Source organism: Phaenicophaeus curvirostris, chromosome 9, assembly GCF_032191515.1.
Source record: "Phaenicophaeus curvirostris isolate KB17595 chromosome 9, BPBGC_Pcur_1.0, whole genome shotgun sequence".
Taxonomy (NCBI): Eukaryota; Metazoa; Chordata; class Aves; order Cuculiformes; family Cuculidae; genus Phaenicophaeus; species Phaenicophaeus curvirostris.
In genome coordinates, this window is record NC_091400.1 from 15,005,001 (window position 1) to 15,023,587 (window position 18,587).

General features: G+C 44.6%; 1 protein-coding gene across 2 annotated transcripts; it reads left to right on the plus strand.

The window, feature by feature from the left end:
• Positions 1-721: 721 nt before the first annotated feature.
• On the plus strand, positions 722-3,726 carry CYP26A1 (cytochrome P450 family 26 subfamily A member 1). Of its 2 annotated transcripts, none has more exons than XM_069863407.1 (7): positions 722-1,063; positions 1,218-1,442; positions 1,541-1,828; positions 1,927-2,076; positions 2,396-2,530; positions 2,745-2,897; positions 3,087-3,726. In XM_069863407.1, exons 1-7 carry the CDS (start codon positions 875-877, stop codon positions 3,426-3,428), a joined length of 1,482 nt encoding a protein of 493 aa, XP_069719508.1. In that variant the 5' UTR covers positions 722-874; the 3' UTR covers positions 3,429-3,726. The 2 variants fall into 2 exon arrangements, with proteins under 2 accessions (XP_069719508.1, XP_069719509.1); XM_069863408.1 differs by having other exon boundaries at positions 1,577-1,828.
• Positions 3,727-18,587: the final 14,861 nt, after the last annotated feature.

The following is an 18,587-nucleotide window of genomic DNA, read 5'->3' on the forward strand; positions in this document are numbered from 1 at the left end:
CCGCACCCCGAGGGCGGGGAGGCACCGGGAGGCACCGGGGGCCGCGGAGGTGGGCAGCCCCACAGGAGGAAAGGGTCCCGCGCGATGCGCCGGTCGTCAGAGAGGAAAAAAAAAAATTCAAAGCGACGTTATTTCCCCTCCCTCTCCCTGCACAAACACACGCACGACTTCCAGCGTTTATTGAGCTCGTGTAGCAGCGAGGAAGGAAAAGTACCAGGGAGGGAAAAGGAAAGGGAAAAAGGGGGCAAAAGCGAAAGGGATGGTTTAGGGGCAGCAGCCGAGCCCCGCGGCCGGTGCCCTCGCCCCTCGCGGCCGCCCCGACGGCGCCGGGAGGCGGGAGCTGCGGGCAGCGGAGCGGGCGCGTCAGGGCGGGTGTTTCCTTTCGGCGCTCACCTCCCTTTCCCTCCGTGACCCGCGCTTGAACTCGCACCGGGAGGCCGCGACGGGACTCGGCTGTCCGCGGCTCCTTCCCCCGCGGCCGCGCAGAAACACGAGCCGGGCCCCTCCGAGGTGAAGCCGAGGGCGGCGGCTCTGCCCGCCCCGTCCAGAGCCCGCACCGGCCGCCACCCCCGGGCAGAGGGAGCCCCGGCCGGCCCACTCCCAGAGCGGTGTCTCTGGGCGCTCCCGGTGATTTGGGGTGGCCGGCAGCACCTTTTCCCGTGGTACGGGCGGGACGCGCCGCGCGGAGCAAATAGTTAAAGATTTCGGGGGGAGGAGCCACGCCGCGATCCGCAATTAAAGATGAACTTTGGGTGAACTAATTTATCGGACCAAGGTAGGGTGGGCAGCGACCTGGGAAGGGTATAAAAAGGCGGCCCGCGGCGAGCCTGGCCCGCGCGGTCGGAGCTCCGGGGCCGGTCGCGCTCCCCCAGCCATGGGCTTTTCCACCCTGGTCGCCAGCGCCCTGTACACCTTCCTCCTGCCCCTGCTACTCTTTCTGGCCGCCGTCAAGCTCTGGGACTTATACTGCGCGACCGGCCGCGACCCCAGCTGCCCGCTCCCGCTGCCCCCGGGCACTATGGGACTCCCCTTCTTCGGGGAGACGCTGCAGATGGTGCTGCAGGTAAGGGAGGCGACGGCGAGGCGCCCCGGCCCCTCCTCTGGCCGCGGGGGAGCCGCCGAGCGCCCGCAGCCAGGTGGGAGAGAGCCGCCCTCCCCGCCCGCTCCTCTCCTCCTCCGGTAAATCTCACTCTCTTCCCCGCCTCGTCCCGGTGTAGAGGCGGAAATTCCTGCAGATGAAGCGTAGGAAATACGGCTTCATCTACAAGACTCACCTCTTCGGGCGCCCCACGGTGCGGGTGATGGGCGCCGAGAACGTGCGGCGCATCCTGCTGGGCGAGCACCGGCTGGTGTCGGTGCAGTGGCCCGCGTCGGTGCGGACTATCCTGGGCTCGGGCTGCCTCTCCAACCTCCACAACGCGCAGCACAAACACCGCAAGAAGGTACCGACCGGCCCCGACGGCGGGCGGGGAGCGGGCGGCAGCCCCGGGCGCGGCGGCTGAGCCCGTGTCCCCTTCCTCCTCCCCGTCCCCCCGGGCAGGTGATCATGCGAGCCTTCTCCCGGGACGCGCTGCAGCACTACGTACCCGTCATCCAGGAGGAGGTGAGCGCCTGCCTGCTGCGCTGGCTGGGCGCCTCCGGGCCCTGCCTGCTGGTCTACCCCGAGGTGAAGCGCCTCATGTTCCGCATCGCCATGAGGATCCTGCTGGGCTTCCAGCCCCACCAGGCCAGCCCCGACGGCGAGCGGCAGCTGGTGGAGGCCTTCGAGGAAATGATCCGCAACCTCTTCTCCCTCCCCATCGACGTGCCCTTCAGCGGGCTCTACCGAGTAAGGCTCCCGGTGGCCGGGGCAGCGGGGACCAGCTCGGAGGGGCAGCAGAAGGGCCGGGGTCCCACCTTACTCATCTCTCCCTGCTTCCCGGCCAGGGCTTGCGGGCACGAAACATCATACATGCCAAGATCGAGGAGAACATCCGTGCCAAGATGGCCTGTAAGGAGCCCGAGGGTGGCTACAAGGATGCGCTGCAGCTGCTGATGGAGCACACGCAGGCCAACGGGGAGCAGCTCAACATGCAGGTGAGGTTCCCTTTCCCCCAGCCCCTCCGTCGGCAGGGCGCTTATCTTCTGGGGCCAAAAGGAGAGGGCAGGAGGCTCAGCCCCCTCTCCCAGTGCAATAAACTGGCTTATGTAGCTCACTGGGGTGTGGGAGCCACAACCAGGCTGTGTGATGGGAAACATGGGACTGGGACCGTGTCCCCAGCAAGCATAAGTGCCACCCCAATCTTGGCCCTGGGCATCTGCTCCAGCCTAGGAGCGATGCTCAGCGATGTGGTGGTGGAGTGGGCCTGGTACTATATTCAAGACCTGGTTTATGTTATTCTGTCCTGTACTTCAGGAGCTGAAGGAGTCTGCCACAGAGCTGCTGTTTGGGGGCCATGAAACCACTGCTAGCGCTGCCACGTCACTGATTGCCTTTCTAGGGCTGCACCACGATGTCCTGCAGAAAGTGAGGAAAGAGCTGCAGGTGAAGGTGAGTGTTTACCCTGGAGCCATTTCATGGGAGCAGGCATTGGTAAAGTACCTCCAGGAGAGGTGTCACAGACAGGGCTCCCCTTGACCCAGGTGGTGCCTTTCTTTTAGGAGGTGGCAGGAAAATAGCACTTGCTGAGGGGCAGCTGCTTTGAGGTGCCGAGAGCCCTGGCTGCCTGTTCCCTGGGAAGTCACGGCAGCATCTTCCTTTCTAGGGATTACTGTGCGGTCCCAGCCAAGAGAAGCAGCTGGACATGGAGGTCTTGGAGCAGCTGAAGTACACTGGCTGTGTCATCAAAGAGACCCTCAGGCTGAGCCCTCCTGTTCCTGGAGGATTTCGAGTTGCACTCAAGACCCTTGAGCTAAACGTAAGCGGGGCTTGGGCTCCACTCCTCAGTGCTGCTGCACAGGACTGGAGCGTTCACATAGCCTTTCTGCTTTAGAGTGACCTGGAGGAAGCCAGGAGGGGAGGTGGGATGTGCTGACACATCCTGTAGCAACACTTCATCTTATTTAACACAGCAAGGTGCTTCATGTCCCTTCTCTTCTTTTGACAGGGTTACCAGATCCCTAAAGGCTGGAATGTTATTTACAGTATCTGCGATACCCACGACGTGGCAGATCTCTTTACCAACAAGGATGAATTTAACCCGGATCGCTTCATGTCTCCATCTCCAGAGGATTCCTCTAGGTTCAGTTTCATTCCTTTTGGTGGGGGTTTGAGGAGCTGCGTGGGCAAAGAGTTCGCAAAAGTCCTTCTAAAAATATTTACAGTGGAGTTGGCTCGGAGCTGTGACTGGCAGCTGCTGAATGGACCTCCTACAATGAAGACTGGCCCTATAGTGTACCCTGTGGACAATCTGCCTACCAAATTCGTAGGTTTCAGCGGCCAAATCTGAAAGCTCAATGCTTGTCTCTGGCTGGATTTCTACATAGCATCTATTATGTACATAGTAACTTTTTACAGTAACAAAGGCCTTTAAATATTTAAACTTGTAAATGTACAATAGGTATTTATGTCCTCTAAGTATTTCAAAAGGCTATGATATTTTTTTCTCCAAGCACTACAATTATGGGTCTCTGATTCATAATTAGATAATGTTATTTCTATAGAAATAAGTTTTCCCCTATTTAAAAATCTTACTCCAAGCTGGCCAGCTAAGCAGTTGAAGGCAATTCACGATGGTGTACGTATTAAGAAATTTGAAACAATGGTAACTAGCTGCTCATCCAAATTACCTAAAATGGCTATTGTTTGAGAATGTTTTCAGTATTATTTGTCTAGATCTTATGTTTAATGTGTGAATTTTAAGTTTGATAATAAAGTTTATTTTTTATGATCCTCTGTATGAAGATCTGCATGTATGCTAGAGAAAGTAGCTTAACCCCAGTGAGTCTAAAGGATGTAATATCAGATCTGCTTTTGTGAATGAGCTGTTCGCTATTTCTATGCCTCCCCCTGCCTCCCACCCTCAATGTAGTTATCACTTGTGAAAAGTAATTTGTAAGTTTTAGCCTGTAAGTGGCCAGAGCAAAATATACTCACTTGCTGAAAACGCATGGAGTGACAGCACATGCTGCAGGTCTATCAAGCACATAATCTTGAGACATAGTAAATAAGAAAGTAAAGGGAAGCAGAAGACTAATGTGTAATGAGTTACATATTTTCTCTGTAGCTAGAGAAAATGGATTGGGGGGTGGGGGTGGAATTCCATAAAGTTCTCTCCTCCCATATTACTGCTGACCTGTGTAAACAGACCACTGGATCTTGTTTGGTGTTGGGTCTGCTGACTATGAATATTTACTCATGAAGGTGTCTCTTATCAGCTGCTAGAGCAAATAAAATCTGCTATGATTTCTTTTTAAAAAGCAACAGCTCTGACTCGATCAGAGATAAAGTATGCATTTGGTTTAGGAACTTCTTTCCTGGAATTCAGCAAAGTGAAAAACTAAAAGGCAGGCGCTAATGTGAATTGATTAAAAGGGAATCGACTGTTGAGATGCAATTCCCTGGGTGTGTGTAAGCAGGGCAGATAAAATGCCCTAGGCATGACCCCTGCTTTTGCCTAACCATAAAGTTTTTTTACACCCCCCCCTCCCCCCATTACTACACCTATTAGTCTTCCCTCAAAAGTCAAACAACATCAGCTGGCTCTATAAACACCTACAAAGTAAACCAGCGTAATTCAGTGTCATGAACATTTATAGCACCATATAGACTAATTTAATTATTTTTGTTTGCTTCTGGAAAACGGTTACTTTTTGTTATGTTCTCCAAAGGTAAAAATCAAGGACAAGTTAAGTTCCTTAAATTCACTGCAGGTGTTTAATAGCATCTATAAGGTTTTGGGTTTTTTTTTAAGGAGTGTTTCTATAATGCTTTCAATGTGGTTTCAGCTAGTGTTTTAAATGTGTAATATAAGACCTTAGGCGCAACCTGTGTATAAAAATGAATGTAACTATCAAGACCTTTTCATATTGATTTTTTTAAACAGTTTTAAAATGAAAAAAATATTCCTTTTAGATTTTGCCTGCATCTTCTTGGCGATGTTTAATATCTTAAATAATTTTTACTATGCAAAATTCCATTACTGTTACATTTTTCAGAGATTTGATGAGTAATCTCAGTTTAAGAGCCCTTTATTATCAATATAGCAGTGGAAAACTGCAAACCCTGATCCCAGTTTGGAGGTGATCCTGAAGGCTGGAGAACAGCAAGACTCTTGTCTTGGTATTCCTTGTTAACCTTTTCCTCCTTAACATTACAACATTCTGCAACTCCAAATAGATGCTGATATTCTTTATATGTTCTGTTTATTTTTAATTGAAATATTTTCTGTGTGGGAATGTTTTGCATGTTCTTCACATTATTTTAGTTTATATTTCGTTTTTATAAAGAATGGGAATCTAAATGCTGTCTGGGGAATATAGGGAATATAAACACTCTTTTACAGCCTAAGTCTAAGTTGATACATGTATTTCTCTGTTTCCTTTTTATTTTTGAGTCAGGGTTGTAAGGCATTTATGTTTGGAGAAAAAAAAAATCATATACCTAATTTGATTTTGTCTGGACATCTGAGGGCACATCCTCAGCTGTTGTAAATCATGACAACATAACGTATGTTAGGCACTGCCCCTGTATCATTTATCTCTGCAGTTAAATGGTCTGTCACAACTGTGTAATTTAGGCATCTTGGAGTTAGCTTTAAACAAACCATCCCCAGAAATGGTAGCTGTGTAGCTGCAGTAATGTGGGTTAATTGCTAAAATATTTGCCCAACTTCTTGAGCAGGTTTTACAACCTATGCTAATCTCCTCTATGCAGCTGTATCTCGGCAGCTTAGATGCTGGCTACAGACCCAGTTCAGGTGAGCTCTGGTATGATTATGTAGCTTTGCCTGTTCAGCAGTGCCTGGTGGTGGGTACACGCTGAAGCTGTGGCTTCTTCTTTGGGGCTGACCTGTTCCTGCACCCCCAGCTCCTACTCCTCTTATTATGTTGGATCCAGGAACTGATCTTGCTGAATAAGTATCTACCCAAACCTCATTGTTTTTCAGACACACCTTGGTCCAGCTCGCTGCATGAACCGTGGTTTGTGCTGGGGTGCTGCAGTGGAAAGGGAGGAGGCAGGAAGAAGAATCTGCTCCTTCAACCTAACCACTGTTGACAGGTAGTTCCTAGAGCAATGCTCTGACTTTGTCTTTTTAAGTGTTATTGTGTGTTACTCTATGTGACTTCTGCTCCAAGTCGAAACACATTGAAGTTTGAAACACATTGATGTTTGGTGGGGAGCGCTCGCTCCCTTCTTATCATTGGGCCTTTTGGGGGGATTTCATATTCCTGATCTTAGTTAATCTGCCACTTGAAAGGAAAGTAATTGACTATGCCTCTCGTAAAAAAACACATATGGTTCATAGGTGCTATGCTTTGGTCAGTCCTGGAGTAAAAAACCATGATTTATGTGTAACATGCTGGTTCTTTTCTGGGGGTGAGATGGGTAACTGGAACCTATGCTTCTCCTAAACCTGTATGAATAATAATAACTCCTGCAGCATACTCGGTGCTTAGAATTTCTGAAATATCTATGTAGTGTTAAATGTGTTGTTCCTAACGACATGCAGTTATAGCCGTTCTTGAATAGAAATGACATCAAAGAATGACATTGGTATAAATGCACATTGAGGAATGCTACCTGATAAATCAGTTCCTGATTGAAAGACAATAGTATTCCCAGATAAAGTCAGTACAGGTGATAGTGACTCTTGAAAGTGGTTATATGAGTAGGAAAAAAAAAAGTGCAAATGAATTCTGAAGACTGGGAATAAAAGAATATTGATTGCTTAAAAATAATTTGATCAGTTTATTTATTTTGTCCTAGTTTTGTCCTATTTATTTTTGTCCTAGTAGGCTGTGTTATTTTCAGCAATTGATCGGGGAGAGGATTTTTTCTTTTGGTTCATAAAAGCACCTATTGAAGGAACAGTGTCATTTGAAGCCTTGTATATTTAAAGTTTTCCACTTACCTTTCTGATGTTTACTTTATCTTGTGTCTTTACTATGAGAGTTTTTTCCTATCCCTTGCAAGATGAAAGGCTTACAAAAAGTTGCTGTTCTTTCAACTCCATTTCAATCTATTGTATGTTTTCTTATTTTATTGTGGTCAGTTATTTAGTATAACCTTTGGAGAGGTACCAAGAAAAACACTTAATAATATGTAAAATATTCCATCCTTAGGATGGATTCCATCCTTCTCCTAAGTGCTATGGGAAATTTTGAAAACTCTTTTTACAATCTACATCTAGTAATCTTTGAGAACAGAACACTGCTGTGTTCTGTTAATTCTATGCATCAGCAGAAGTGTTCAGAGTGGATGCTGATAAAAGAATATGTCCCTGTCATTTAAAAGTAATGTGCATAATATTAGACCCTGAGATCCATCTCTCTCTTCTTTTTTGTTAAGTACTAGAATTAATTTTTGTCAGCTATAAATTCTCAAAATTTGCTGTCTCAAAAGGACCTGCAGTACTTAGGTTCCCTGAAAATCCAACTACTTTTGACTTAGTCCTGAGTACATATCAAGTAGCCCAAGAGCAAGCAACCCATTGCAGAATTTCTTTACCTCCAAATTATTACATACCATCTTTCCTATAACAATCTAACAGGATTGTATGCAAGCCTATAGGATCCTGTACAAGGCTGTGTCTCTGTTTAACATTCACAAAATAAATGAAACTTCAATCTATTGGCTTTTGGCAATGTTTTTTGAAATTATGAAAAGAGTCACAAATATTGTGTTTGGGACATACTGCTTGATAGGGGTGTGTTCCAGCCCCAAATTCGTTACTTCATTTATGGCTTAAAGGTACTATGTTACATGTAGTTGTCTTCTCTATTATAACAAAAAAGAATGGGTGGGTTTCGATAGCATTTGTTAATCCAGATAGTTTTGTTTGCCAGGTGGTTTGTATTGTAAATTCTCTGTCAAGCATGCAATGCAAAACATATACAGATTAGCAGCAAAGGTTCAAGAAGTTTATTAGTTGCAACCATTAGAGTGATAGATTAGGAGAAAGGAAACATAACTGGCAGCAAGTTTAGAGAAGGCTTATTACTAGACTGGCTTGCTTCACTTGTTTAATAATGTCATATGAGAAATGTTATAGGAGAAGTTCAATGAATAATGCAGCCTTCATTAAGTCATGTAAATGAACGTAACTTCGTGGGTGGGTTAGAAATAAAATATTTAACAAATCTATTTACATCCAAAGAGTAAGATCAGCAGAGACAGCTTTTAAAGATTTTCAGATTAAAATATTTTTAAAAGGGGACAGATGAGAAGTTTGGTAGTAGGACATACTAGTGCTGTTTTAATAGGCGTTTACAGCTCACCATGCAGTTGCAACATGGACAGGGTGACATATTAAGTATTCTCAGTTAATTAAAGTGTTATTTTTTCCTTTATCAGCAGTCCCAACAATGCTGATTCCCTTGTATGTGCTCTTAGCGCCCTAGAGACACATGCAGAACTTCTGTGATTTGTAAGGCTGGAAGGATCATTTTAGCAAAAGTGACTTATAATGTACTTGTTTGCCAGGTCATTTTGTTCACAAACACACAATCATTCATACGCTGGTTGATTTCAAGGCATTTTTTTTCCCAATTTATGACCATTTAGGAAAGGCTAAGTCACCATAGGTTGAATTTACACTGCCATACAGGATAACTGCCACAACATGAGAAAATTATAAATCAAGGACTAAATCAGTTGTTGACAACATGCTTTCCTACCACACCCACAAATGCCAACCTTCCTTATGCCTCCCCCAGAACAAATCCTTGGATTTGGGCCTCACAGCTTACCCAGAAGGTCAAAGATTGTTGGAGGCTGTTTTCAAGCAAACGGGGGAATAAATTCCAGAGCTGAGGGCCCCTCACAAGCCCAGAGATAAAATTTATCATTTGCTCTCTTTTGTATAGGATGCAGGTTAGTAGTTTTCCGAGGTGGCTGGGAGCTGAGAAGATCAGTATGAATATGCAGATCTGTGTCCTGAACAAGAGTCTAAGTACAGCTGACACAGCTTAAGGAGCTGTGTGCAGACACACATCTACCAAAACTGTGTTAAGTCATCTCTGTTACTGCTGCTTTAAATGGAGTAGCTTGCTCCAGTAATTACTGTTTTAAGGGCTTTTTTCTGCTTTAGCTGTATAGGGTTAACATTGATTTAGTATATCTCTATCTGAGAAATATACTCCTTTTCTGTGTAAAATGTCAGCAGAACAAACATCTTTTCAGGATTAGATCTGAATTTGCAATGGATTGATGGCAAGTCTTCATTTTCTTGGCTTGTTGACTAATTAACTCCAGGAGGTGAGAGGCTGTGGTATGCTTTGCCCAATAGCCTTTATTTCATGTCTTGGCCCCTTTGAATTAACAACCTATCTGTGTCCTTTGGGCAAGGAAGGAGGGGATTGGATAGTATGTTGCTAGCTATAGTAGTGTGTGAATTGGGTTGGGTTTTTTTGCTCTTACCTACAAGTCTATATCATATATCTACTCATAAAATACCCTGCTTCTCTCCAAAACTTTCCTTTGAAGCCTAGGGACCACAGAGTAATTGGAAACCACTTCCTGGCCTTGCAATAGCCTCCTTTTTTGTGAATTGTCCTTAACTTTGACAAGAATGGAAGGAGATAGGGTGGGAACAATGGGGAGCCACCAGCGAAGCCACCAGCCCTGCTGCTCCAGCACTGCCCCACAGCCACGGCTGTACAACACATAGATTATTTTCACCTTTCACCTTTCTTTCCTCTTGTCCTGACTTCTCTCACTCTTGGTATTGCTATATCAAATATGTGTTATTTATGTTAATTATGCTGCCTACAGCACCATTGCAAGCATTATAAATCTAGCAGTTAAAGGGAAAAGTTCATTAATCTTATCAACAGATTGCTTGAAGTAACAGCGTGTCATGACCTTTTTGCTCATTCTATGAAATGAAATGTCTCAGATTTTAGACATTTCTGAGGGAACCTTCCACAAACTGTGACTGAGAGAGTGCTGATCACTGATTGCCAGTATTTCTAGAAAAATACTACACATTCCAACCATGGGGACATGCACAGAAAAGTACATATTTACAGAGACAAGTTACATGCCTGCAAAGGGAAAGCATCCACGTCTCATGGAATGGTCTTATTGTTCTCCTGCTTTGCATACTGTCAGTACTTTTTTTTTTTTTTAATCAACAGTTTACAGATGTACTTATTATTGAAGTATTTAGAAAGAGAGAGAGGAGGTGGGTTGAGCATGCTGATGAGGAAAACTGAGAATCTTTAAGCAGTCAAAGGTACTACTTGTTTATTTTGGCGGCTCCTTGGTGATTGTTCTTTTCACCTTTTATTAACCTGCCAAAGGATTAGTCCTCGTAAACTAAAGAGAAGAGACCAGTGCACAATCCACTGCCCCAGAGATAAGGTCACAAAGAGGGGACGTGTCCCGGGTACAACCTCGGAGAAGAAATAGAAGTCTGAAGGCATTTACACTAGGCTGCCATTGCACTTTACTAGCGCTACTGTGATTTACTGTACCAGTTCAACTGCTGACACCTTTATGTCCCTCCCTCCTATCCCAGCAGGCCACAGAGACACGGTCCATGATAGATGCTGGTGAACTTTTCCTCTGATCACCTTCTGAAGAACTTTCCCATAATCTATTGTTTCCTATCACAGTGGAAAACAAAACAAGGGGTTTTTTTGACTTTCAGTTACCAGCTATTTTGCCCTAACTTTAAAGCTATGTACTGAATTTATTACATCAGTGTGAAAGAAGTTTTAAACTCTTGTCTCTTTATCCTACTCCCTGAACTTAACATGGTCCAGAGTAAATCAATGTAATTGCTGTTAGACCTACATTGTTGCAGGAGTGTTTTATATTCCATGTTGTCAGTTATTTAGAACAGTTAATTGAAATTGCAAACATAAAAAGAGGAAAGCTACAGTTAAGAAATTAACTTTTTTTTGTTCCTGTGGCCACTGTATGAATTATATAAAGAGCTAACATTAATGTAAGACCAGAAGTGACTGGAATATCTAAAAGAAAAAATACAGCTGTGGATTCAAGGCAAGTGTTTCTTTTAATTGGCCATATAAAAATATAAGAACTCATTCTAGATTGAGAGAAGCAGCTGAACTAGCATTCTTCTCCATAACTCCAAAATACTAATCAAAAAGTTGCATTTGCTTCTAAATAAATAAATGCCATGGGCTGCACCTGGTCTTCTCTCATCAAAATTCAGCACCAGTATTACAGCATGAAGGGGAAAAGAAAGTCACAGCAATGTTAAGAAGGGGCTTATTGAAGAGAGCGAACTTGGATGAGAAAGGGGAGAAACTGTGCTGCAAACTCTCTCCTGCAAAGGCTTTTGCTCTTAGTACACCCTCAGCTAATTCCCTTGCTACTGCAGCCTGTGGAAAGGGTGGGCAGAGGTGCCCATACAAGCAAGTTGGTCCTGTGTACAGAAGCATCAGTATGGTTATAATAGGGAGTTAAAGAGTGGATGGATCAGGAGGGAGATATCCAGGAAAGGCACCTTCTAGTAATGTTCTGATTACAGTGTTGATCAGCTTCATCCTTTCAGCAGAATTACGTTTGTGGAGGTCTACAATCAAAACATGCTTTCAATGTCTTCCCCAAAGCTCTCTGACCTCTCTGGGTTGTGACAATACAGCGATGCAATAATATTCTGGTTTATGTATATTGATGGCAGTGAACATTTTCTGTTAAAACAGAATTTTCATTACAATGGCCTGCAAGGGCACACTTTTAGTGTCAGTCTATCTTTTATGCCAAAAGCTCCTACTCTGTAGTTTGATTATGATTGTGGGACAGTGACGAGTTTAAGAAAGGCACAAAGAGGGAAAAGGCTCGGTGTGAGAGATTTGGGCAGGATGCAACACTCCATCTCAACTTCCACAAAACTGGGCAGGCCTCACTGCTGGTCTTACTAAACCAGAGACCTCCCAACATGCCCCACGGCCATCATGTGTCCTGGCCCTGCCCTCTGGGTTGCAAAATAGGTGCCATTGCTATGGTAGAACCACTGACAGCTACTTCCTTGTGAACCCTCCGTGTTAAAAGAGAGCATGAGGATGAATCTCCTTTGCAGGGCTCACCCCTAATGCAGCTCAGCCAGCCCAGCAAGCAGCTGTCCAGTACTGGAGGGGTTTCTCTCCTTGCCCCACCGCTTGGAGTTTCATAGGTCCAGCAGTCTTGCTTCAAGAAAGATACCACCTGAAAGGAGGTTGTAGAGAGGTGGGAGCTGGCCTCTTCTGCCAAGCGACAGGGGACAGGACAAGGGGGAATGGCCTCAAGGTGCACCAGGGGAGGTTGCGGCTGGACATCAGAAAAAAAAAATTCACAGAAAGGGTCATCGGGCACTGGCAGAGGCTGCCCAGGGAGGTGGTTGAGTCACCTTCCCTGGAGGTGTTTAAAAGATGGGTGGATGTGCTCAGGGATATGATTTAGTGGTTGGTAGGAATAGTTGGACTCAACGATCCTTGAGGTCTTTTCCAACCTAGTATTTCTGTGATACAGCTTTGTGTGTCCCATCCAGCTGCTGCTACTTGTTTGCCTCTTTTCCCCAAAAGCTCAAGGAAGCACAAGGATTTTGGAAGAAGGATTTCAGAAGAAGTTTCTGGATCAGATGTGCTGTCCTTGTAGCCAAAACAGAAGCACAGGAGTGGGATCCAGATTGGGGCAAGGTCAGTGTGGCTGCCCTCCTGCCTACTCAGTTTCCTTGGGCTGAGAAGACAGGAAGTAATGTCTGAGGAGAGCAGAAACCTAGCCCTTTTCTAGCTGGCTCTGCTGAACACTCACACATGTTGCAGCTCCTGTAGGCAGAGCTGGCAAAGTCGCCAGGGCCACCTTCCTGTTCGTTTCCTCCTTTCACATCCTCCTTTGAGCTCCTGCATGTCCCTGATCCCTAGTATCTGCCCCTGCACCATGGTTTTCTTTCCTTCCTGCAGATCACTAGACAGAGGGTAAATGTGGTTTCATGTCTTCTCATACTCCCTGCACTTCTCTCCTCTAGGCTTTCCCTTTCCCCTCATCTTCTACAGCAGTGTTCAGGGTGGCCCAAGCTCCCCACCACTTATCAGTAGGCTCCCATTGCTCCCATATGAAATTCCTTCCCCAGTCTCCCACCCCTAGTGAAGGCAGTCTCTCCTGTCTTTATTTGTCTGGGAAATAGCTCATTTAATTGGGACAGGGAGTATGGGCAGGGATAAAAAAGGGCCATTGTTATGCTGAGAGCAGTTAATGGGTGCCACCAGACATATGTGTGATCCGCAGACCACAGCAGAAGTCCCTTAAGCTGTACTGGTGCTGCCCAGGGCACAAGGGTTTGCCGCTTCTTCCTTCCCAGTTTTCTGATTTTCCTCTGGTGGAAGAAGGGTCTGGCACTGGTCTACACTATTTCTGGGCACTTTCTAATGGATTGGATGAGGTAGTTGAAGCACACTGAAACAGTGAGTCAAAACACTACACAGGCAGAAAGACCCTTGAGTTGAGAAAAGGCCTTTCAAAATGTCATCAAAAAACCCAAGACTTTGCCTTTTTGGAGAGGGGTTTGGAGAGCCGGGCAGGACCCGTCCTGTGTGGGCAGGACTGACAGCTGTAGCTGCAGACAGGGCTCCATGTCTTCTTGGAATTAGCTGTGAACTGGGTGGCTGTGTGGAGGAGCATGGGATTTGGTGAGTTGAGCCCTCACTTTCTCTTGAGTGTTTAAATGTGCCGTGAGAAAAAAAAAAAATCTATGCTTTTCCAGCAGAAAATTTATACTGGGCCTTCAGCAGATGTGTCTGTCAGATGCATGCTCTCAGTGTCCTTATTGGATTAAGGAAGTTTTCCTTTGTGTTTCTGTAGAAATTTGCTTTAACTCTGCATTGGACTGGAGCTTTTACGGTTAACTGGCAAAACCACTGTCAAATAATTTACAAGCCTGAACAATAACTCAGGCTTTTACACAAAATATCATTCACTGTCATATTTCCTCAGACTTTTCAGGGGGCTGCCTGTGGAAACAATGTGAATTGCTGCTCACTTTTTCAGAACTGCTGTCTGAAGACTCAGAAATTTCTTTTTTTCATCCTTTCTCGTTATTTTTTTTTTCTCTGACCTGAATAGTTAATGCTCCACAAGTAATAGGTCTTTCAGAGTTTTCCTTGTGACCAGGAAAGTGGAAGATGAGTAAGATTGTGCTGGTCAGAAATTGCATGTTACTGGTTCACAGAAACAAATCCAATTGGCTGGTGGGTTATCTGTAAATATGGTGTATCGAGCCACTAGTGGCATCTAAGGGGAAGATAATGTGTCAGAGTTTGCCTGCAGGTGCACCTTCTAGGTTGGTATGGAAGGTGACTGTTTCCATATTCCCTGAGAGGTATAGGGAAGGTACTTGAAAGAAATCTGGTAACAAACAGGGTGGCTGGCATATGGTGTCATTCACCTATAAGTTGCATCCAGCCCAACTCAGCAGTGGCTGACGTTGTTAATATATCATTGTCCTTTAATGGTCTATGAAAATGAACTTTTGATCCCAGTCCTATTTTAAATAAACAGATGACCCCGCCAAGCAACACCATTCCATTTGGGAGCTCAGGAGAGGCTACAGCTAGCAGTAAAAGATCTGCCATTCACAGGCATTGCTAGTCAGCTGTGAACTTTTGTCCAGAGGGTGGTGGTGGTGGTGAAAGGACACAGGAGGAACAATCAGTGACAATCAGGCCTTAACAATTTCTGGTAGATTTTTGTTTAACTTTGGTTCCTTCTGTCACAAGGAATTTTGGAAATTAAGAATATTATCCATGAATAAGCCCAGGAGACAGAAAAGGTTGGTAACCCTGCCTGTCTTCCCTAGAGGTTGCCTGTGCAGTGGCAGGAGAGAGTTTACATATGGTTCAACTATCCTCTTACTCTGCTGAGAGGACTGTAGTGGCACCACAACCCTCTGCTGCTTTTAGCTGGAGTGATGCTGAAGAATGACGGTTAGCACATGCGCAGGCTTTGGCCCTATTGATCTGGACTCGGTGAGTAAGTGTTTCTACCAGAATGAGCACGCAGATTGAACTCCTGCGTTTCATTGCTAGAACCAAAAAAATGTATTGCAACATGCTGCATTTAAGGGATACCACAGGCCACTTCTAATTTGATCCTAAAAATGTTTTTTCATAAACAAAAAAATTCACCATCTATAAACCTTTTTTACTGATTACAATTTTATTTGCTAAGCTTGGTCATTAGTTTAAGGTTAAGGACTGCCTTATACCATAAAGCTGGACAGCTTTTCGCTGGAGGGAGGGAAGGGACCTGCACAGCCTTTCGCCTTCCAGCTTTACAAGCAAAGCCAAACTTCTGGGCAATTACTGTGCAAAACGCTTTTTCCCTCCCCCTCTTCCAGTGATGGCTGCAAACAAAGGTCTTCAGGGTTGGCTACCCCAGACTTCAGGACTTTTAAGGGTCTTTACTTGACTGGAGATCAAAGGTTTCTCCTTAAAGAGTTTATCACTCAGACAAATACTCTGCAGTTAGCATTTCAAACTGGTTTACAAGTCAAATAATTTAGCAATTTCTTCTACCCATGTGGCCTTATGCAGCAGCTGCTGGATGCCGATTATCGAACCACTTCAACATGGAGTGCAGTGCTATCTATTGACAAATGTGTGGGCCCTTTTCACCATTCTTTGCCACAGAGAAAAGGGGTTTCCACGTATCCTGAGTAGGTCCCAGACTGCTCAGCTGGGGCCTGAGTTCCCTTCCTTGGATTGCTGATTCCTTAGTTGTCACCTTCAGTACGGTTCTTCATGTCTCTCTGTCCCTGCAGAAAGTGGTTTGCTCCTTTGAAAGCACAGCTATGAAGACATATAGCTGGATGGTGGACATCTAGGAGGGTGCTGGCCTCTTCTCCCAAGTGACAGGGGACAGGACAAGAGGGAATGGCCTCAAGCTCTGCCAGGGAAGGTTCAGGCTGAACATTAGGAAAAAATTTTTCATGGAAAGGGTCATTGCGCACTAGAACAGGCTGCTCAGGGAGGTGGTTGATTCACCTTCCCTGAAGGTGTTTAAGGGACGGGTGGACGAGGTGCTGAGGGTCATGGTTTAGTGTTTGATAGGAATGGTTGGACTCGATGATCCAATGGGTCTTTTCCAACCTGGTGATTCTATGATTATTGTCATTGGTGTACTATGCAGTACTGTGACTATGATGATGTCTTAAACATTGTTCAGATATCTCTCTCTGACTTGTTCAAGGTTGTTATCAGAATGGCCTGGCACTAGGAAGAAGAGATTGCCTGTTGTGCTGGTATCTACAGACCAAGACGGTGCTCAAAATGCTGTTGTAGGCAAGCCTGTACCAACAGCTCTTTCATGTTAGCTGCTTGAGTCCAGAGCTCTGTTTATTTTCTGTGCTAGATTTTCACCTGTTACGTTCCATCTAGGTTTTCTTGCTCTGCTGGTAAATTTGAACATCTTCCAGAAGAGCAATGACCCTAGCACCCATCTTCGATTCATGCATTTTTTCATCTCCTCAGGTGGGGAAACTGAGTCATTATCTTGTTTTGGTGAAGGTGCAACTTTTGTTTGTTAGTCTTTTATGTCTTCTCCCTTGGAGGGAGGCTCAGCTCTGCCTGCTAATTGCAGAGGCACAGGATCTGACTTTGACTGGTTAATTCCAGAACAGAAGCATTTTATGGTAGCGAAAGTGATCAGTGTGTCAGGTTTTTCAGACAAAAGGCTGGATGTTTTCTCACAGCTTCTGTGCAACTAGTGATAAACACAGTATTCGGGCAACGTAATTAATAATAGTTTAGCTGGCTAATTGTTTTCAAGTGAAAGTGCAAATGAGGTAAACAAAACTATCAGCATGTCATGGGTAATTTGTGGTTTATATTCTTTCCAGATGAACACTATGATTGCTATGCATTGGTTATGACATAGACTGATATGTTCGGGGTTATGGGTGACTGACCACTCAATAGAAGAATGTCGATACTAAACAAATGGTGTGTTCTACCTGCACTGTACATGTGAGAGATTGGTTCACATTTGCTTTTCCTTTATGACAGCTTTTTTGTTTGGGTTTTTATTAGTAAAAATAGTTTTATATAATGATGGTATGTGCTCAGCATCCCAATAACAGTGTGAAGTTCACAGGAAGCATTTTTGATCATCAGACTTTTCCCAATCATATTGTCTCACAGAGAGGGTGGTTATGTTATCTGAAAGTGTATGGCTTCTATTTCCCAGCTTGAGAGTTTCTACAAGAAACCAAAGTCATTAATCCAAACAGACTGGCTGTGTGAAAATTGCAGGCTGAGGAACACGGATAATGTTGCACTTATCTCCAGACCCGATTCTGTACATTGGCCTGTCCTTGGCCAGTGTTTCCACCATGCAGACAGCCTTTGCAGAACAAGTTGAAGCTAAGGATGTAGCTGTCACTTCAAAAGCTGGGAAATTAATTTCTGGAGGGCTTTCACATCCAGTGTACTTTCAGGAACAGCTTCTGGAGATCATAATGAAATCAAAATCTTGCCTAGTTCTACTGAGGAAAACTGGCACCCCATTGTTCAATTGTTGAAGCCTTCAGGAGTACGTAACATTGAGGCAAAAGCAGTAACAGCTACTGTGTTCACACCATGTAACAGGCTACAGCTGAAAGTCACGGTACCTGATCCGACTGCCTATATGAAAAAAGTTGGAAAAACATAAACGTGAAGAACTCCAAATTCTGACATATTCAGGTACTGGCTGAATTACCAAAAAGATAAAAGATACATGTTGATGTATAGAAGACTAGGGAAGAAAAAATTTATTTCTGATGGGTTTCAGTTTTAGGTGGACATTCAGAAGTGAATCTTAACTGGACTCTTGTCAGTATTTGTAGCTTGCTGCTTTATTTTTACCTTTTTGCTGAATTAAACCCACGTCTATCAAAACAATAAAATAAAACAATCCCTGTTACAGATTTTATTCTAAATAAATGATATGATAAGAAATTGCTAAGACACTCAAATGAAGTTAATTGGTAATGGGTAAAGATATGATTTCAAGTTGGCATTGTCTAATACCAGGACAATGCGGTGTTAGGTACAAAAGCAAGGAATATGGCAGAGAACCTCATTTGAGCTGATAGCGAAATTCCACTTGACAATCTGGGTGTATCTAGTGAAAGGTTCTTGCAGAACTTCTCTAGCAATCTAGTCTTTACCCAGGAGTCCTGTAAAAAGCCTATCCTTGTTTTTTTTAATTATTATTTAGAATTTTATCATAGCATCTAGGAATCTGAAGCACGGACTAGGAATCTAAAAAGATATTTTCTGCCCTTTCTTTGTGCTTAATAATCTATGGATCTAGAGAGCCCTAGATGCATTGCTTTTCTACTAGATATACTCAGGATATCATCTGAAAGAGGGAAAATAGCAATGGTGTCTCCTTTTCACCTAATTGCCTACTAATGAAAGTTGCAATCCAAGACTTAGGAAACGTAAGTTGTACCTTG